This window comes from Saccostrea cucullata, unplaced genomic scaffold (genome assembly GCF_032062105.1).
Source record: "Saccostrea cucullata isolate Sc308-1 unplaced genomic scaffold, CSIRO_AGI_Scuc_v1 ctg38, whole genome shotgun sequence".
NCBI classification, from domain to species: Eukaryota; Metazoa; Mollusca; class Bivalvia; order Ostreida; family Ostreidae; genus Saccostrea; species Saccostrea cuccullata.
This window is the reverse complement of record NW_026937075.1, coordinates 384,345-405,684: the sequence shown is the minus strand read 5'-3', so window position 1 is coordinate 405,684 and position 21,340 is coordinate 384,345. Positions and strand designations below refer to the sequence as shown.

Genomic DNA, 21,340 nt, shown 5'->3' with positions numbered 1-21,340 from the left:
CCCCAGTTTATCAAACTCAGCTAGTTTATCATTTCTTCTCCTAGTTATTCAAATATACTTTGAATTTTCATTTGATATTTCAAAAACCACACAAGAATCCCTTTTTCAAAAGTACTTGATAAAGATCCTTCTGACATGATGCACAGAAATTATGTAAATATGCATATTAAAAACATAAATTACACATTTTAAATATCACAAATTATATACAAAATAAATGCTAGCCCTTTTAAATTCTATCATAATGTGTAATGCCTTATTGGAAAGAACATTAAAAATTTATTATTTAAAATACAGAGTTAGTCAAATAAATCAAACTTAGCTTCAAAAATGTGCAATACATATTTCAATTAATTTTTGCTAACAAGAAAGTTTGCTAATCATTAACGAGCTCCCACCCTTGAGCATTAAAGAGCTGCTGTAGGTATTATACCTCTCAAAACCCTCCCTACATGATGACTGACACTGCTACATACATATTATACCCCACATCCCCTCATAACCTTCCCTCAATATTGCCTGTGCTACATACATATTGTACCTCACAACCCTCCCTCCAAATTGGCTGTGTTACATACATATTGTACCCAACATCCCCTCACAGCCCTCCCTTTATATTGGCCGACACTGCTACATACATATTGTACCCCACATCTCCTCACAACCCTTCCTCCATATTGGCTGTGTTACATACATATTGTACCCCACATCTCCTCACAACCCTCCCTTTATATTGGCCGACACTGCTACATACATATTGTACCCCACATGTCCTCACAACCCTTCATCCATATTGGCTGTGTTACATACATATTGTACCCCACATCCCCTCACAATCCTCACTTTATATTGGCCGACACTGCTACATACATATTGTACCCCACATCTCCTCACAACCCTCCCTTTATATTGGCTGTGTTACATACATATTGTACCCCACATCTCCTCACAGCCCTCCCTTTATATTGGCCGACACTGCTACATACATATTGTACCCCACATGTCCTCACAACCCTTCCTCCATATTGGCTGTGTTACATACATATTGTACCCCACATCTCCTCACAACCCTCCCTCCATATTGTCTGTGTTACATACATATTGTACCCCACATCCCCTCACAACCCTCCCTCCATATTGGCTGTGTTACATACATATTGTACCCCACATCTCCTCACAACCCTCCCTTTATATTGGCTGTGTTACATACATATTGTACCCCACATCTCCTCACAACCCTCCCTTTATATTGGCCGACACTGCTACATACATATTGTACCCCACATCTCCTCACAACCCTTCCTCCATATTGGCTGTGTTACATACATATTGTACCCCACATCCCCTCACAATCCTCCCTCTATATTGGCCGACACTGCTACATACATATTGTTCCCCACATCTCCTCACAACCCTTCCTCCATATTGGCTGTGCTACATACCATACATTGTACATCACAACCCTCCCCTCCATATTAGCTGTGCTTCATATTGTATCCCACATTCCCTTACAACCCTCCATCCATATTGTTTGTGCTACATAATATTGTACCCACATCCCCTTACAACCCTCCCCTCCATATTGGCTGCGCTACATACATATTATACCCCACATTCTCATATTGTATCTACCAGCCGATTGGTCAAATTCTTTATTCTGCATGAAAAAAAAGGAATGCCTATAACCCACCTTCAAAATATCAAATTTGAACAAATTACACATTATTCATAGGTATAAGCATACATGTACATGTATTCTAAAGTGTGATAGGTCATTCTGTAACCAATTGTAGAAATTGGTAAGTCCTTGTGACCTACTTTAGGGGTCTGTTACTCACTTTGATATGGTATGAATAAGGAGTATGAACCCATGTCAGAAAGACAACATAATTAATGCTGACTAAAAATTTTCAAGAACACATAAATCCTGTAAAACAATTAATAAGCACACACCGTTTCAGTATCCAAGAAAATTTCAGTGCATAAACATGTCATCTCACTGACTCAGGCTTCAAACCTTAATGGTTTACACAATTGTCAAATTGGAAACTGGCAATTAAAAAAATTTGGGGAAACTACTACGTTACATTTCCAAAAAACCAGAATATACAACATAATCCCATAGCAAATGTACCTAACAGTCCTCAAAGAAATCAGCCTTATATAATCATGACTAATAGTTTTAAGGTACATGTATATGCAATACTCCAACAATTACTCATAGAAATCTGTAATATTAACACTTAATTAGCTTCCCCAAATGCAAGACCCCTACCCATTATTGCAACAGATGCACAAAACAAATGCTCAACAGGCAGCTACTTGACTTTTTTCAATGACATGTACTGGTGTAGTTCCTTAATGTGGCAGGAAGCAAAGCCCCATGTCCTTTCCAAAATGATGCTGTTACATTGTACCTCACATCCTCTCACAACCCTCCCACTATCCCAATACTGGGTAGCACTGCAAGTCTCACAACCCCTCCCACCATCCCAATACTGGCTAGCACTGCAAGTCTCACAACCCCTCCCACCATCCCAATACTGGCTAGCACTGCAAGTCTCACAACCCCTCCCACCTAGCACTGCAAGTCTCACAACCCCTCCCACCATCCCAATACTGGCTAGCACTGCAAGTCTCACAACCCCTCCCACCATCCCAATACTGGCTAGCACTGCAAGTCTCACAACCCCTCCCACCATCCCAATACTGGCTAGCACTGCAAGTCTCACAACCCCTCCCACCATCCCAATACTGGCTAGCACTGCAAGTCTCACAACCCCTCCCACCATCCCAATACTGGCTAGCACTGCAAGTCTCACAACCCCTCCCACCATCCCAATACTGGGTAGCACTGCAAGTCTCACAACCCTCCCACCATCCCAATACTGGCTAGCACTGCAAGTCTCACAACCCCTCCCACCATCCCAATACTGGCTAGCACTGCAAGTCTCACAACCCCTCCCACCATCCCAATACTGGCTAGCACTGCAAGTCTCACAACCCATCCCACCATCCCAATACTGGCTAGCACTGCAAGTCTCACAACCCCTCCCACCATCTCCCAATACTGGGTAGCACTGCAAGTCTCACAACCCCTCCCACCATCCCAATACTGGGTAGCACTGCAAGTCTCACAACCCCTCCCACCATCCCAATACTGGGTAGCACTGCAAGTCTCACAACCTCTCCCACCATCCCAGTACTGGCTAGCACTGGGGAGTTTTAAGGGAGTGCATTAAACCACTATACATTTTCAATACATGCATCCATATATCTTTATAAGAAACATGTTCAAATCCCAAAGTGGGATGTAAAGAATGAGACTGTATGAATATAGGTCCCATGTTGCAGTAGGTGCTGGAACAAAAAGATCAGCTATCACTGCTCAGTGGCGCTGAATGCCGAGTGCAGATAAAAATTTTCAGCTGTACACCAGCAAGTGGTGGTGTCTCAATATGAGTGAAATATTCTTGAAGGGACATAAAACAAACAACATTGATACTTGTTTAACAAATGAAATTGGCCTCTAGTTCAAAGTAAATCAAAATACGAGGACTGTTTCTTCATAAACATGTATTTCTGAAGGTCACAGTGACCTTAGTAACAATTTGACTGTTACACTGACCTCTGAAATGTCATATGAACAAATTAAACATATGGGTAAGCATATTATAAACTGCCATCATTAGGAAACCAATTTAATGAATGCAGCTAAAGCATAAAACCTAATGTCCTCAAATGTATCAACTGTCAATGATCAATAAGGCCTTGCTATGATAGTATCTCAGATGGCATAATAAACAGGTCATTGTGACCTATAACGTGATAAATAAATACAATATCCCCTTGATCCTACTTAAAACAAGGTCCAATATCCAAACCTTACAGTGGAAATATATATTATCCAAAATGGGAAATGCTATAAACCAAGCTAGAAGAAGGCAAGTCCTTGTGACCTACTTTAGGGGTATGTTGTATCCTCAGTTGTGCTAATATGTTATAAATAAGAAAATGAATCCAAGTCAGAAAGGCAACATGACATACTAACTAAAAAGAACACATAAACCTCATAAAAACAATAAGCACCACCGTTTTAGCATCCAAGATAATTTCAGTGCATAAACAAACATGTCATCTCACTGACTCAAGCTTCAAACCTTAATGGTTTACACATGCAGTTTCCACAGTGAAAACTGGCAATTAAGAAATACGAGGATACTAGTACAAATGCCCTAATCAACGATTATAACCTAGCATAAACACAAAGTAAAAGAAATCTTTACTTTACAGAAGAAAACTATAGTTAACGAATTGTTAACTATAGTTCACGGTTTGTAAACTATAGTTTACAGTCGATAAACTTAGTTTATCAACTGTGAAACTACGTTTAGCTCATTTTTGTGAATTTGGCGTGCCATAACTTGGTACTCAGGGCCACTGAGCAGTGAGGGATTTTTTTTGGTGTGAGCACCTACATGTACTGACACACTGGACCTCGATTTTGCAGTCTCAACCGAAGAACCAGTCTCATCATCCCACATTGGATTCGAACCCATGACGTAATGATCAGGCCAGTTCCTAACTTTGCGACTCTAATTTAGCAGACACTTCAACCACTGTGTCATCCGGGCGACTATCTGATTACTGAGTAGTAAGAAAGGACAAAGAATATTTTTAAAGAATTTGTGCATTTTCACTGTATGGTCATTTGAGCCCGCCATACCACCAGTACCCCTCATCCTTGAGCCATGAATATGTATACTTTGGTATAGGACTCTATTCTTATAATTATGCCAACATCCAACATTCAACTGAGTGATACTAAGGAGCAAAGGAAAATATTTTTTCAAAGATTGCACTAATTTTGATAATTTTATTCCCCCCTTTCAGGTTCCAGGATGGTAGGGAATGTTGTTCATATTTTTTGTATCCTTCACGCATAGATACTCTTGTGCAAAAATTTGAAGGGGGTCAGCGTCTATTGAAAAATTCCATATTAAAACTACAGCAAAACTCTAAACAGAGAAACCCCTCCCCTGTCATCCTACGGTCCTGATATTGTTTAATTTGAAACACTATTCAAGCTCAAAAGTCCATTAAACAATATAAATCAGGAGCGGGGCGAACACGGGCTTCTAACACATCAGTGGTGGGATCAGGTGCGTATCAAATCAACCGAGAAATATAAAGCCCGTATGCAAGTGATAGGAAAATGTAAGGGAAGGATAACTTGATGATTGTCTGAAGTTAAAGTTATCACATTTATCATAAAGCTATGTTTGTTAGATTACCATTAATGTCTTTTCTAGTTTTGGTATGTATGTGGTAAGTCCCTCTCGAAATTGTTCACTCATATGGAGAGTTGGAGACCGCATCACTTGACAGTGAAGAGCTGCAATTTTTTATACCTACTAGGGCTGGGTATTGGCCCGAGATTTCGTATTGCGATATATTGCGATATTTTTAACTGTATTGCGATATGTATTGCAATATTTTCAATGAAATTTAAATGGCATTTTCTTACTTTATTTACTTTAATTTACATGCAGTATGTACATAACTATGATAAGTGACCAACACGGAAAAAAATCTTGTTGATTTCATTTAAGTTATGCTCTGAAATGTTCCCACAAAACAACTTCTGTCTTAGTTAGTGTTTGGCTTAATAACAAACTTCCATAAGTCCATTTTCATATTTAATGACAAAATTCCTTAATCTTAGCATATTGCCAATATATCGATATTAGAAAATCGTATTGCGATACAATACTTTCTGTCATTGTATTGCAATATATTGAAACATCGATATTATTGCCCAGCCCTAATACCTACGTTCGGTACTCGGGGCAAGTGAGCAGTAAAGGATCTTTTTTGTCACAGCACCTATTGCAACAAGGACGTCTGTTTAAACGGTCTCATCAGAAAGAACGGTCTCCACATCCCACGGTGAGATTCGAACCTGCGACGTCAACATCCACTCCTTACTCGATCCGCGACTCTGGCACTGTACCACGCGGGCGACTTTTTCTAGTAAAATATCAAAATATGAAACAGGTGTGTCAGACTGATTTGTATCTGTTATTTCAGGCTCAGTAGGATATATCGTGTTCACATAAGCATGGAAAAACATTGTTAATTCTATTCTAATTAAGTTATTGACAAAAATGTTTTAATAACCGTCCAAATACCGGCTATCCTTGTCTCTGAGGCTCTCTACTAATCATTGGTTAATTCCTTAAAAAATGTACACTTCCTCAATTTTAATAAAACAAAAGAAAAACTGGTAATGTAAAATAAATGTTTTATTAATACCAATAATAACAAAAAAAAGGAAATCTCTCCAAACAGTCCACTTAATTGTATATATCACAGCACACACCCGTGGTTTATCGTCACAAACCACGGTCTAGATGTACGAGCCCCTCCATATCCGGAGAGTGCGCTGAGCAGACTCTGGACTGCGTGGTTTGAGGCGATGTCCTTAATCATGAGTATTTGTAACAAATGAAAACAGAGAAAATCAACCTGAAACTAGTGGACTTAATGTGTAAAATGGAATGTTCACTACTTTTGATTTGTGACCAATATATTTTCAAATCAATAATTGAATCTGACCTTTGTTTGTCTTCATTTGACCCGAAATATAATAACAGAAATTTACTCTACTAGTCTCTTTGCATACCGGTATATACAGATAAACCGAAAGATCACTACCATTTCCTGCTTATATTTTTGTTTCTACTTGCAAAATATAAACAATATATATTATTTTAAAATCTCATAAGCAGATCACATGATGTTGATCGTAAACAGAAGCTGTACTATATACATGTATATAAAATATTCAACAACTAAAAGGAATAACAATTAATTGCTGAGAAAACGTTCGTTATTTCCGTTCTGCACAAATTGCAGAGTACAAAATTTGATGACTTATAATTCAGTCAACAAAGATACAATTGGAGATAAACATGGGATACATTCTTCCTTTCCCTTTCTTTCTGCGGTATCCCTCCACTAACCCCTCCCCCGCCATTATCTCACTTTTCCACCCTTTCTCTCATCCTTGCCCCTTTACTATACCCCCCTCCCCCAATTTCGTCCCATAATTGTTTACATATTTGTACAATATTACTACATCGACGAAACCGTCAATTGCATGTTATTTTTTTGAGGCAGCAACACATGCACAGACACATATGCAGCAAGCTACCAGAACAATCACTCCGACCAATATATATGTCACGGTGATGGTCCAGAAACAGAAATAATAAATGGTGGGGTCGCAATAGTTCTTGGCCGTTACGGGAGAGGAAACCCAGTCCAAATTGTACGTAAAGACATTCCCTGTAAAAATATCAAAGCAAATATTATTATGTTAGTAAAAAAGTATACTTGATATCAAGGTTAAAGGAATAAGCATACAGGTATTTAAGGCAGCATTGAAATCTGTTTAAAAAATTATTTAATTTAATATGCTCGCGTTTGTGTTTTTCTAGATGTGCCTGAATACCCTCATTGAAATAAAAATAAAAATTCGCTGAAATTAGCAAGTGATAAAATAATGTGATATTTATTACTGTATATAAAAAGAGTAAAAGTGCGCCATTCGCCATCTTGGATTTGAGGAGGTGCCTCAGTTTACACTTGATTTAAATTAATATCTACATTTTCCTACCGGTGTCGGGTGAGATCTAGCTTCAAAATGATTGAACTTGCCGTATAAAACATGCAGTAAACCCAAAACGTCCTTTATACAAAGTACAGAAATCAAGAGCAACAGAAGTGCCGATTTCTAACAATGAAAAATGTAGAGGCGTCCCGGAATTACAGGGAAAATCTATCTCGAGAACAAGTTTGGAGCGGTTTCCGACCTCTAAATAAAAATGAATTTAGAAACAAAAATGAATTTTTCATAAGGAAAAATAAAAGGTTTGTTATGTATGTACACTCAACACGGTGAACTGGTACATTCGTATGTGTAACTAACAACATGGTCAGGGTTGATTTCAGAAAAGTAACTAGAAAATCGCCTTGACAACAAACATATAAATTGATATTGTATGTACTCAATAACGTTTGCATATCAGTAGGGAATAACTATAGAAAAGGATCTGTCAGTACTCGTAGTACTTTGACTTTTATTGTAGAAGGAAAGCAGCAAATAAAATCTAGAAAAATAAAAAAAAATCAAATTACATGCATATTAAATTTTAGCAATTATCGTAGACTTCTATCAAGCATAAACATTTCTCGGGGGAAAATGTTAGAGAACAGTTAAGATGTTTATTGAAAGATTGGAACAGAAATTCAAAGATTGGAACAGAAATTCACTGAAACAGCAGCTTTCGAAAGACTGAAACATAAAATCCCCCTTTGTTTTAATTGTCCCAAGTAAAATAATCTGTTATCTTTGAAACCTTCATTTCTTTACATTAATTTATTCCAGGCAAAATGCCTACACAAGTCGGTGTCATTATTCCCTCGCAACGCAACTGGAAGACAGAACTTATAACGCGCTATCTATTGTGTATGAGCGTTTTGGGAGGTGGAGGTGGGGGTTGTCCTTGTTTGTGTAACAGATGTGACGTAATTTGCACTGGGATCCAAGAAATATAAATATTAAGATCAGACTTAAATCCTCCATCTGGAAGATACTGATCATTCATACTGATAGCATGTTAAGCGTTAGATTTAAAGTTTTCCTATTTTCTTGGCCTTTTTTGTTTTTAGAAGCCTTAGACAGAAACGGTGCCCTCAAGATATAGAGTTATCATGAAGCATCGTAACATACCACAAATGAACCATGCGAAGAGGAATGTGTTGATGAGGGACTCTAGGCAGTCGCCGGCCTTCCTTCCTTTAGACTTTGGCTTGTCTTTGTTCTTTCCATCTCCCTCTCCCTCCTTCTCTTTGTCCTTTAGGGCACTTTTCAGTAACCCGTACAAGATGGAGATACAGGTGAAGACGCCGTCCACTATTAGGTATATTGGAATCAGTCTCTGGGCGGGGCAGTCGTCTAGGTATATCGCACCTGTAAGGTAAATTACAGGTGATGCTTAGTGATCGCCACAAAAATCACCCAGCTAGGTATGTACCATTCCTGTTTCCTCTCTATCCTCGAGCTCCCTCCCCCAAAATTTCACACCCATACAGGTTTAAACACCTCTTTCGAAATTTTAAAATAAATCTTACATTCTAAGATTAATACTCACCCATTACAATCATAGCTATAGGATATCCCAACAATAGGGCTAAAATCACAATGAATATCACTGAAAAAAAAGTAAAGAGTGAATAAGGACTTCACACAAATACGTATTCTTAAGGTCAGACGACACGATCCTCAAGTTTATGTTTTGTATCTCGTGGTATTATATAAAAAATATTCTTATTTGTTGTTCTCTTCTAATTTCTACATTGTTCTCAAAATGTTTTTAAAAAGATGTACATCAAAAAGTTGTGATATAGGTCATTCAGAAGATTACCCATAAGGGTTATATAAGAAATATGACCCTATGGTATCTTGGCCAAATGCCTGGTAAGGTACCCTAATTTTTTGTGAGGAAGCTTGTTTTAGAACCTATACTTCAATGACAAATTCTCAGGAAAAATTATATATTTTTGAGGAACGTGTCGTCTGACCTTAATCAAAGTACTAGAAGCACACAAAGGCAGCTGTAATTTACTTGATTAATTCTTGCAATAAAAGCATTAAATTGTAGCCCTTTAAAATTACATGTAATAAATAAAGAGAAAAAAAATTAAATACTGTTCTTTTTTTCGTATTATTGCAAAAATAATGTAAATGCATTATATGGTATGTTCGTGTTGAAGCAAAAAGTACCATCCAAAATGCTTATAAATACTTGAAGAATACACAAGAAAATTAAACTTAAGTCAAAACCGACATGCAATTTTAATGTATGCCAATGATACTTTTTTAGTTTTAGGAGCTTTGCATGGGTATGAATAGAAATGGCGTAGGTTTATTTTTAAATCTCAATCTGAACAATTCTAAGCGAGCAGATTTATAAACTTTTCGGACACACGGAATGGAGACCTTGTGTCACACACTCACCTGAACCGGTGCATATTGAACAACATTTTCTGGCAAAGTCCACATTTCCTGTCGATTCTGCCTTTGCCTGTTTAAACTTTCCAAAGAGAGAATCATAGGATGGTGGCGGATCTGAAAGAATTATTTGAAAGTTAAGACAAATCAAGTATTAGGCATATTTTGATATTTATAGTATATCAAACAAAAATGAATAAAATATTTACGAGTAGAATTAAGTCTAAAAGAAAATCGAGAAAATTGTGTAATCGAATTTCAGATATTTCAAAATTCATTAATATGGAGGTCATATTGTGAAGTTCGGGTACAAACGACTTTGTTTATGTATATTATACAATGTATATTATATGATCCTTTTGTTCTCACATTCAAAGGTGCATGTACAGTGCATTATACTTTTACCCGAAAGCAATTCACAAATCTTCCGTTTCAGCAAAACCGATGTATTGGCTGAATTCCTGTATGTAATCAATCGAATCCTAATTAACAGACATTAACTTAAGTACAACATATTGGCTAATGTGTTTTCCTTGAAATTCTAGTGCCATCGTCAAAAATGCGCTGAGCACTAGCTACAATGTACCTACCGTTTTGAGCTACATCATTGGCGGTGTAGACCGGGGGTGGATCCATAACAGAATCCGTCGGATTGGAAGAATCCGCGGGGTAGATCTGTACGTTAGCCATCTTCTGAAACACTCAGAAACTTATGGAAAGCCGAGAGTAGTAGCTAAAACCAATATATAAACACTAGCATGGACCAAGTCTCACAAGTAAACTCACCGGAACATAGGTTTCTATTGACCTTCAACATAAACAAAACGCAATACACGTTGTTATGATTGAGAAATAGTTGGACTTTAAATATTTAATAATTGATCAATGTTAACTCTGCAAGGACATTTAAACGTATTGTCCACAGACAGCTCCGTCATTGAAAAGAAATCAGTCGGAATAAATGCCAGAATACTTTATAACGGTTTAAGAGACTGTCAAATGTTAGAGTACATGCTTGTAAAAATAGGGGGGGGGGTTGTTAAGGCATCTTTCGAAAAATCGATGCTTTTAAAAATAAACTTCACGGGGGGATGCATAATATTGTAAAAAATTATTATTACAGATTCTGAAATAAAGAGCAAGATATGTGTTTGTGAAACACTGATACCCCCCCCCCCCCCCCGTATGACAGCTCATGGCGATTGTTGATGTTTCCCAAATGCAAGTTTTGAATTTACTCCAAGGTCAGGGTCTAAAGATCAAAATTATTAGTATCCAAGGGAAGGTCTAGTAACAAGGAATATACCTATGGAATATGAAAGCCCAAGTACTATCATATTCGCTAGCCAAGGGTTTCCGATCCGAAATCTACTCTACTTGTAGAGTAGATTTCGGATCGGAAACTCTTGGCTAGCGAAGATGTAATACTAACAGTTCAAGAGGTATGTAATGGCAAAGAACTGAAAGGTTAAAATTTCTTTAAAAGTGGAATGCTGACAATACCAAACACTTAAGAGTCAATATGGATGTCAAAATTATTGATTCAAACTGAAGACGTCAATCAACTTTAAGAAGTTGAAAGATTGAGGAAATTTCAGAATGAATAAACCAAATAATCATATGCAAGGGCAAACAGGCAATTTTTAAAAGATTACCAAAAACTTTTGTATGTCTGTGAGTAAAATTTGGCAATATAGAGAGGAAACATATATAACGTAAAATGCCATCCAATAAATGGGGTATTTTTCCAAGATAACAGCCATTTCAAGGGGTCACTTTAAGGTCAGACGATATGTTCCCCAAATATCTGTTTTGTACATCTTCATAATTTTTGAAAAATATACAAAATCCTTATCACTTTCTGTTTTCTAAACCGGGTTTTAATTGTTTTTAAAAATTTGAAACACTAGTAATGTAATTTGGACAAACTAAGTATTTTTCCTAAAGGATTATATAAGAAATTCCATCCTCTGGTATCTCACAAAAACGCCCGGTAAGGTACCTTGATTTTTTTTGTGAGTAAACATGTAAAGTAGTAATTCTTCAATAAAATCTTGGAAAAAAATTTCTATTATTGAGGAACGTCTCGTCTGTCCTTAAGAAGGGGAATTAAGGGACCATAGGGAAATACCGTCAGTATAAAATTTAATTTTGAAAACGCAGTCTAATTAAGCCTCTAGAAGTATCGCCCGGAAGTGAAAAATTTACACACTCACAGAACATGCAGAATGTATGAATCTACGGTATTGACATTTGACCTTTTTGATCTCAAAGTCAAAATAAATACTGAGGAGCCTTAATTACTTAGACCGTAGGGAGTCAGGATATAAAATTTCATTGCAAAAGCTCAAAGGCTTTTTGAGAAACGAATCGAGAGTGTTAAACAGACCCCCCAAAAAAATGAATTGATGACCTTGACCTTTTGACTTCAAAATCGACAGGCCATAGGGAGTTACAGCTCAAAGGCTGAGACATCGAGTGGGAATCGAGTTATAGCATTTGTCATACAGACAGAACTACAGACAGCTAAAACGGACGGACTGACGGACAAAAGACCGAAAATCGGGATGAAATTATGCTACGAACCATTAAAAATAAAAAAAAAAATCATTTTTAGAACTTGCAGGATGTAAGAATATGCTTTGGTTCGAATTATCCGCTTCAACGACCCGGAAGTGGAGGAAGAAATTCGGAACAGTTGGAAACATTGACAGGTGCCACGGCGACCCGGGCGAGGTGTCGTTTGTAGGGCTGTTGTACACGTCGTATTGTCATGGAGAAGAAAGATGAGGAAAAGAACTGTACTTATTTTATTAATTAACAAAAATCAATTTATTTTCCTCAAGTTATGAACTCAGAATTGTTGAAGCCGTCTGACTCAGTGACTGTTAAAACTTTTTGAAATCAATGAAAAAAAAATATTTAAAAATACGTTTGGCTGATTTTGTTAAGACAGGAAGGAATCATAATTTGAGCAAATTTATTTAGCCACGTAATTTGAAAACTGATAAGAATATGATAGTAGAATTTTTACGATGCTTGCCCTTGTTATGGGACTGGGCCAATTAAGTGGAGACATACATATGTTATTTATGTTTCTGGTGAAAAAAATGATATTCAGATATAAAACAGGCAAATTTGACCAGTCAGTTCGCAAGCTCGCTACACGTAAATGTTACCAATGAGTTTCACCAGGCACCTACATACTAACGGGATAGGCAACTCCTTCATCACCATGTTTATTTACCCAAAACATCACACACAACACTGCAAGTTTTTCAAACTACGTTTACTCCCAGTAAACAGGGTGTTTTCTGATTAATATCATTTATTTCTTTTATGTATAGGAATTGATTTATTGATAAATTTTAAAGCATAATAATAATATGATTTAAATATATATAAAACAAACACCGGAATCGGCGATTTCTCAGAAATATGGCCGATCGGGGAATGTGCTGATTTTACATAAAACAAAATTACTACAAAGATAAGGAGTATAATGCATGCTAAAAACAAATCTTGAATGATTTTTTGACAGATAATTAAAGGATATTATCTCAAATATGAGATAGCTGTAGAGATATAATTAATTAAAGTTGACTTATGAGATATCGCGAGACTTGCGGTAGTTGGCTATCCCGTTAGTATATAGGTCTCTGGTTTCACATGCCTGCTTTTGCTTTAAGTGTTTTTATCATTTAATTTCACTTTAATGATATATTGCTGACTCCTGTGGACTGGGAAAGTAGGAGTGTAGGAAGCCAATTAAAATATTCTCTATATGTCTTATAAAGAGAGTCTGAGATAGATACTCCATTTTATTTTTTATGATGCTTATTCATTGACCACAAACTTCAGAAAATTCTTTTTGGTTCCCATATACACACCTAATGAGTTTCATGGTTTTTTTTCACAGGTGACCACTTACCATGGTGTTTGTTTGTTAAGTAATTCACAAACTTTTAGTATGTCCAGGTTCTTTAATGAAATGGCCAATCCATTTTAACATTTTTAATGTGGCATATACATGGAAAACATAAAAAAAAATTGAGAAGTTCATGGCCCCAGCCCACTGGAATCCAATATAGGAATAAAGCTAAAAAGATTCCCTTGAATCTCCCTGTATACTTGTACACTGTGTTAAAAAAGGTGACCACAGATCAAATAAAAAGGGTCAAGGTGATACCGTAAATCTGGAAATTTTTACGTCGATTTTATTTTGTGAATTCGGGTCAAAATGGTGTTGATTAATTTTTACGTTTCAAAATTTTGCGAATGACCACTGCTTTGTTTACATTTTCTTATTGGTAATTTATTTTTAAGAAAAATAATTTTGCGAATGCAATGAACTTGCAAATTTGCTAAAAATTTATCTACAGCAAATATTTCCAGATTTATGGTATGGGTTTGGGATTTGGCAGGGTTCAAAGTTGAAAAACATCTTGCAATATGAAGCAATCTGTCTTTAGTGAAAGCTTTGGCCCAAGGGCCTGATAATTTCTATCAAAAATGAAAATACCTTTTTAAAAGTAGGATTACAGAAAAACAAATGTTGTTGCACATTTGAATGAAAAGGTGTAAATTAATTCTGCAACATGAAATATTTTTTTTAAGATTAAAAGTTTCCCTAGTTTTTCTAATAAATAACCACTAACTGAAATCATTTTCATTACTTTTGTAGCTGACAATATTAATAAAGTACCCATACCCATGATTCCTGAGGATACAGGCATTACACAGTTTATGAAGAAAGTATTTTCTGATTATGAAAAAATTAGAGGTAAACCATTAAAGTCACTCGTGTTCTTTTTGTTTCTGATAAAAATAAGCACTCCCACACATTTATTGTGCTTTCAAAATTTAATGTTTCTTTGCTGTTTTACTATAATTCTGTCAATTGATCACCATGATTTCTACAAAATCTCCAATGTACTTGTATAAAATAACAAGAGGCCCACGGGCCTTATAGGTCACCTGAGGGTCATGTAACAACTTTTAACAATTGAATTTATTTCGTGTTTTAAACCAGAGGCCATGAAATTCATAATTTTTAAAGAGGCACTATGTAATAGTAAGATCATATATCTTCATGTAATAATGGGCTATAAATTCTTCGTGATGAAGATTTCTCTTCATATGATCTTACTGACTGTCAGCCAGTCAAATGAATGGATTAAAAATAAACTCCTCCCACGGCTGTGTCATATATAAGGCTCAACTTGACCGCTCATTGTACATATCAAGCACGCAATCAATATCGAACACACGCGGTTTCAGAATGGACTCCCAACCCATTTAGGTTAGCACGGGATTATACGAAATCATGCACGTAGCAATAGGGGGAGGGGCTGACCCCGCTACTTTGTTTCCCAACAAAACCTTTACTATTGAAAATGTCTATAGGCATTGAAAGGTTGGTCCCCCCAACCCCATCTTTTTACCACAGTAAAGTGATACCAAGAAAATGTAGTATTGTGTGCCAAAAAAAAAAAAAAAAGTGGAATTGAAAGGAAGTTGCCCCCCCCCCCACTCCACGAAATAGGATTTTCGAGTTTGGGCAATTTCCTTTTTTTTTTGCTGGTCAACTTTTACAGGTAAGTAAAAAATTTTTTTTTCTCTGGTCCCCCCCCCCCCCACTTTCAAAAAACGATGCTACGTGCCTGGAAATAGCGTGATTTACTGAGGAAATGGTATGGCGAAGATATTAAAGTTACTGAACTAATGAATACCCATGTAACGAGAATCGTAATATCTATATTTTTGAAAAATGATTGTGTTAAGATGACAAGGCCCTAGTCAGCAGGAGTGGGTATGGCTGTCTAATATCAAATAAAAATTTGATGAAAATTGTAATTAAATCTGACTTCAAAGACAAGGTTCGTCTCTGATACACAAGACGATGGTTGTATTTTCTGTATGTACCGAAATGTGAAAAAAAAATATTTAAAAAGGTTACAGTTGGAAAGAAAAGTGTAGCAAGGCCTAGAAAGTTTAAATATCATTGTAAACAGCATGGGTTTTGAATAGTTTTGAATAGTTTCTTTTTGTGCGTTGAACAAAGACCAATGAAGACATACCCATCTAACTATCAAGTGAACCAATCAGACACCGTTGAATTTTTCAGAAATAGAAGAATTCTTCACCATGAAGAATCAATTCTTCGCGAAAAAAGGAAGCATTTGATTGGCTAAATATAGGTTATGTTCGATTAGTAAGATCATCCCTGAAGAGAAATTTATACACCTAATGAGTTTCGTGCTTTCTCTTTATGATCTTAGTTGACCTGAGTCACTCAAATGAATGGATTAAAATATAAACTCCTCCCACGACTGTGTCATATATAAGGCTTTGACCGATCGTTGTACATATCGAGACGCAACCAATATCGAACACACGCGGTTTTAGAATGTCCCAACCCATTCAGGTTAGCACGGGATTAAATGAAATAGCTTGATTTTCTGGGGAAAATGGTATGGTGAAAATATTTAAGTTACTGAACTAATGAATACCCATGTAACAAGAATCAAAATATCTATATTTTAAAAAAATGATTGTGTTAAGATGACAAGGCCCTAGTCAGCAGGAGTGTATCGCTGTCTAATATCAAATAAAAATTAGATAAAAATTGTGATTAAATCTGTCTTCAAAGACAAGGTTCGTCTCTGATATACATGACGATGGTTGTATTTTCTGTATGTACCAAAATGTGAAAAAAATAATATTCAAAATGGCGACAAAAGATTACAGTGGGAAAAAAAGTGTAGCAAGGCCTAGAAAGTTTAAATATCATTGTAAACAGCACGTGGGTTTTGAATAGTTTCTTTTTGTGTGCTGAACAAAGACCAATGAAGACACACCCATATAACTGTCAAGTGAACCAATCAGATAACGTTGAATTTTTCAGAAATAGAAGAATTCTATACCATGAAGAATCAATTCTTCGCAAGAAATGGAAGCATTTGATTGGCTGAATAAGTAGGTTATGTTCTAAAGCTTATCATAATTATACACTTACCATGCTTACTCTAGTTACTTAATACCCAGACGTAGATCAGAGTAACAAAGAGAAAATGCACTTCCACTTTATAACCATTTATGCACCTCACCCCAAAGGAACCACTTACCCTGGGGCCATTTATTTCAAAATTTTGGAAATTTTATCATAAATTTTATTTCATCATAAATGGTTGATTAATACCAAAAAGCAGATTTCAAAGCATTAATTTATTTTCAGACTATGTACCCCCCCCCCCTATACCCGTGACCCAGGGGGCATGGAATTAACTGTTTTGCTAGATACACCTTTTTTCATCAAAAAAAAATATATATACTTAGATCATTGGCATAATTTAATACCCTGGAGCAAAGGAAAAGATTTTCAAAGAATTCATGCATTTTCACTATATAATCAAAAGCCCCCCCCCAAAGCAAATGGCAAAACCCCTGACACAGGGGACATAAAAATTCGCAAAATTGAATGAGGTGCCATTCTTGCTCATCATAACTATGTACTTTATGATATTTATTTAATACCTTGAAGCAGAGAAGAAGATTTTTAAAGAATCAATGCATTTTCACAATACAATGTATAACCAATAGAGCCCCACCCTAACACCAGAACCCCTGACCCTGGGGCCTTAAAATTCACAATTTTGAAAGAGGCACTCTTACTCATCATAACTATGTACTTAGTTAGTTTATTTAATACACAGGAATAAGAAGAAGATTTTCAAAGAATAAATGCCTTTTCACTATATAATCAATAGAGCCCCGCCTTAGCACCAGAACCCCTGGCCCTGGGGCCATGAAATTCACAATTTTTTTTCATCATAACTATGTACTTAGTTGGTTTATTTAATACCCAGGAGCAGAGAAGAAGATTTTCAAAGAATTAATGCATTTTCTATATATAATCAATAGAGCCCCACCCTAGTACCAGAACCCCTGACCCTGGGGCCATGAAATTTTACAATTTTGGAAGAGGCACTCTTGGTCATCATAACAATGTACTTAGTTAGTTTATTTAATACCCAGGATCAGAGAAGAAGATTTTCAAAGAATTGATGCATTTTTACTATCTAATCAATAGAGCCCCGCCCTACACCAGAACCCCTGACCCTGGGGCCATGAAATTCACAATTTAGGAAGAGGCACTCCTGGTCATCATAACAATGTACTTAGTTTATTCAATGCCCAGGAGCAGAGAAGATTTTCAAAGAATTAATGCATTTTCACTATATAATCAGTAGAGCCCCGCCCTAGCACCATTTGACCCTGGGGCCATAAAATTCACAAATCTGAAAAAGGCACTCTTGCTCATCATAACTATGTGTTTCTTGTTAATTTGATACCCAGGAGCAGAGAAGAAGATTTTCAAAGAAATAATGCATTTTCACTATATTATCAATAAGCACCCTAGCACACACATTTATCACAATTTTGGTAGAGGACTCAATGCTGATTACAATCATACCAACAGTTTGTCTCTTGATGTCCAATAAAGAAGAAGATTTTTTTGCTGTTTTACCCCACCCCCAAGGCCCCAGGGGGACAGGGACCATGAAATTCACAATTTTTGTTCCCCTTCACTCATAGATGCTGTAATCCAAAATTGGTTGAAATTGGTTCAGTGGTTTCAGAGAAGAAGCTGAAAATGTTCAAATGTTAATACACGAATGTAGCTAGGTCACCTGTATAAAATAAAAATCAAAAATGACGTTAAATTACTCTTGAATCTCTTTTATCAACATCACAAAGAAGCAATGTAGTTCATTTTGATAATTTTAAATTCATTAATTTTTTTAAGGAAAGGACAAAAATACAGACAACTGTGTGTTTTGGGATGTTGTTGTAATTACAACTGCAGACTATGCACAGAAGCATGTGTTTGAACTTCAGATTGAAAGTAAAAGAAACAGAAAAGAGCTTCCCTTGAATCTCCCAATTTATGTTGTAGCTGACCCCACCGGACCAAAAATAGGTATGTTTGTAACATATCACTAATCAGGTGATGTATTTATGCACATTTTTAACATATTCGAAAGTATACAAACATGCATTATAAAGCACACCTGTACCCGGGTAGTATGATGAGTAGCTGTAGTTCTTGTGTCAAATATGAATATAAAGAATCTATGTTATAGATTCCTTATAACCAAGTTTTCCTATCTTTTATTGAATTTTTTTTTCATTTTCATTTTAGAGAGTATAATCTTAAAAATTTCTGTTAATTTGACTTATCTATTGTTTGATGACAGGTAATGGTGGATCCACCTTGGTGGTTTTGGCCTTTTTAAATCTTCGTTTAGGTCAGGAGATGTTTGGGAAGAAGATCTTATTGATTCATGCAGGAGGACAGAGCAAAAGGATGCCTAGTGCTAGCTGCCTGGGCAAAATATTCTCTCCTATTCCTCATGGAGACCCTATCTACCAAATGTTAGACCTTAAATTAGCTATGTACATGCCATTCCTTCCCAATATGCCACCCGGCGTGTTTGTGGCTTGTGCTGATGACATCCTAGTGTATGACCTTGGTTCCTCTGAAGATTCTAAGTACTGGTCGTTCTGTTACAATGGATTTACTGCTCTAGCTCACCCGTCCCCAGTACAGATAGGAACCAAACATGGAGTCTACGTAGTGGAGAATGAGAAAAACCTGGATCCTAAGAAACATGTCCGGGGAATGAGGTGCTTGAGGGTCCTACAAAAGCCCAGAATTACCCAGATGTATGAGCAGGGTGCAGTGCTCAGTAACCTGACCTTCCCAGAGGAGGTAGCCGTGAAGGGAGATATGTCATACACTGACAGTGCTTTCTTTTTTGGAATGGATGTAGCTAGGAAACTTTTACATTTCTATAAAGAAAACTGTCCTCTGACGTGTGAAATTGATGCGTATGGTGATTTTTTGCAAGCATTAGGTCCTCAGGCTACTAGTGACTATGTTCACAACACAAAAAATGTTACACATTTGACTCCAAATCTTGTCCCCACTAGGTTACAGATATTTGAGCTCTTGAAAGGGACAGATATTAGCTTACTCTTGATGAATGCTTCTAGATTTATCCACATTGGCACAACAAAGGAGTATATTCATCATTTCTGTTTCGACACCAAACTTCAAAGTGAGCTTGGATTAGTGAAGGACTGCTTTAACACTTTTACAGAAATAGAACCTAGTGCCAAAAAGCAGAAGTTTTCAGACACTGGATTTGGTTGTATCATGCATTCCTGTTTACCCTCCAACTGCTTTGTCTCTCCTAACACAGTGGTGGAGTACTGTCACTTTGAGTATCCACTGCAAGTAGGTCAGAACTCCATTATCAGTAACTGTGCAGTATTTGAGGAGGAACTGACAGAAACTCCTCCCCCACACAGTCAAATACCTCACAACTTATTCCTCCATACAGTAGCCGTCAAACACCAGGAGAAGACCAAATACACCACCATTGTGTTCCACATCGATGACGATCTGAAGAAGCAGGTGCCAGTGTCAGAAGTCTCTGGGGCCCCGTATTTAGGATATGATATCCAACGCTTTATTGAGAACTGTAAACTGACCCAGTTTGAGTTAGACGAGCACACAGGGGGTGTGGAAGGCGCGGGAGAGGGGCGTGCCCTCACCAGCCTATGGCAGATGTCCCTATTTCCTCTGGAGAGTACCATGACTTCGTCTCTCATGCTAGCATTAACTATAGTGAAAGCCTCGCAGGGTAATAATCCTAACTTGATAGATCTAAGTAGCTATGATGTTGTCTCAATGGAGGAAATTTTAGAGAAGAAGGATGTCAAAGCTATGCTGAAATTTAGAGAGGATTTATTTTCTAAAATCTCAAAGGCCTAAATGAATTAATGTATTTGTTTATATTTATTATGAGATGTCTGACTTTTAACTATACTTGTAGATTGACTTCTAATGCTGTGTTTTTGATCTGATCCCCTCTATGGTGCTAAAGAATCTACTTAATATACCAGACAGTATTTATTTATCATATTTTTAGAATAGATTATAAATTGGTTACATTATTTTGGAAATAAAAACAAAATTTTACAAAGAAATTGTAGTTCAATTATGTGTAAATTAAACCAGAAGTCTCTGTCGAGACTGTAGCTCTTAACTGGTTTGTACTTAACAAAGGAAGAGAAAAGAAGCAGTTGGGACTTAAAACTTTACAACAGCAATAAATAGAATAATGATCCTTAATCAAGTCTCTTATTTTGGCAAGACTGCAATAAGACTACAACTGTAGGGATAGCTTTTAA

General features: G+C 36.6%; 3 protein-coding genes across 3 annotated transcripts; 1 reads left to right on the top strand and 2 right to left on the bottom strand.

Moving 5' to 3' along the window:
- Positions 1-2,428: 2,428 nt before the first annotated feature.
- LOC134247206 (uncharacterized) lies at positions 2,429-3,195 on the bottom strand. The gene is made up of 2 exons (XM_062729546.1): positions 2,610-3,195; positions 2,429-2,578 (listed from the first exon to the last, which is right to left on the bottom strand). Exons 1-2 carry the CDS (start codon positions 3,006-3,008, stop codon positions 2,429-2,431), a joined length of 549 nt encoding a protein of 182 aa, XP_062585530.1. The 5' UTR covers positions 3,009-3,195.
- A 3,097-nt stretch (positions 3,196-6,292) lies between these two features.
- On the bottom strand, positions 6,293-11,013 carry LOC134247197 (transmembrane protein 272-like). Its single transcript, XM_062729539.1, has 5 exons — positions 10,669-11,013; positions 10,085-10,195; positions 9,219-9,278; positions 8,798-9,037; positions 6,293-7,350 (listed from the first exon to the last, which is right to left on the bottom strand). The coding sequence occupies exons 1-5, from the start codon at positions 10,766-10,768 to the stop codon at positions 7,166-7,168; spliced, it is 696 nt and encodes a 231-aa protein (XP_062585523.1). The 5' UTR covers positions 10,769-11,013; the 3' UTR covers positions 6,293-7,165.
- Positions 11,014-12,733: 1,720 nt separating this feature from the next.
- LOC134247228 (fucose-1-phosphate guanylyltransferase-like) lies at positions 12,734-21,136 on the top strand. The gene is made up of 4 exons (XM_062729578.1): positions 12,734-12,879; positions 14,763-14,861; positions 18,888-19,061; positions 19,339-21,136. The coding sequence occupies exons 1-4, from the start codon at positions 12,852-12,854 to the stop codon at positions 20,919-20,921; spliced, it is 1,884 nt and encodes a 627-aa protein (XP_062585562.1). The 5' UTR covers positions 12,734-12,851; the 3' UTR covers positions 20,922-21,136.
- Positions 21,137-21,340: the final 204 nt, after the last annotated feature.

Excerpts from the sequence above, each read along its gene's own strand:
- LOC134247206 (XM_062729546.1), bottom strand. The coding sequence starts at position 3,008 with ATGGGTTGTGAGACTTGCAGTGCTAGCCAGTATTGGGATGGTGGGAGG. Across the intron at positions 2,579-2,609 it reads TGCTAGCCAGTATTGGGATG|GTGGGAGGGGTTGTGAGACT; the intron begins GTGGGAGGGGTT and ends TTGCAGTGCTAG.
- LOC134247228 (XM_062729578.1), top strand. The coding sequence starts at position 12,852 with ATGGAGAAGAAAGATGAGGAAAAGAACT. Across the intron at positions 12,880-14,762 it reads GAAAGATGAGGAAAAGAACT|CTGACAATATTAATAAAGTA; the intron begins GTACTTATTTTA and ends TTACTTTTGTAG. Across the intron at positions 14,862-18,887 it reads TGATTATGAAAAAATTAGAG|GAAAGGACAAAAATACAGAC; the intron begins GTAAACCATTAA and ends AATTTTTTTAAG.
- LOC134247197 (XM_062729539.1), bottom strand. The coding sequence starts at position 10,768 with ATGGCTAACGTACAGATCTACCCCGCGGATTCTTCCAATCCGACGGAT. Across the intron at positions 10,196-10,668 it reads CAATGATGTAGCTCAAAACG|ATCCGCCACCATCCTATGAT; the intron begins GTAGGTACATTG and ends TAATTCTTTCAG. Across the intron at positions 9,279-10,084 it reads TTCAATATGCACCGGTTCAG|TGATATTCATTGTGATTTTA; the intron begins GTGAGTGTGTGA and ends CTTTTTTTTCAG.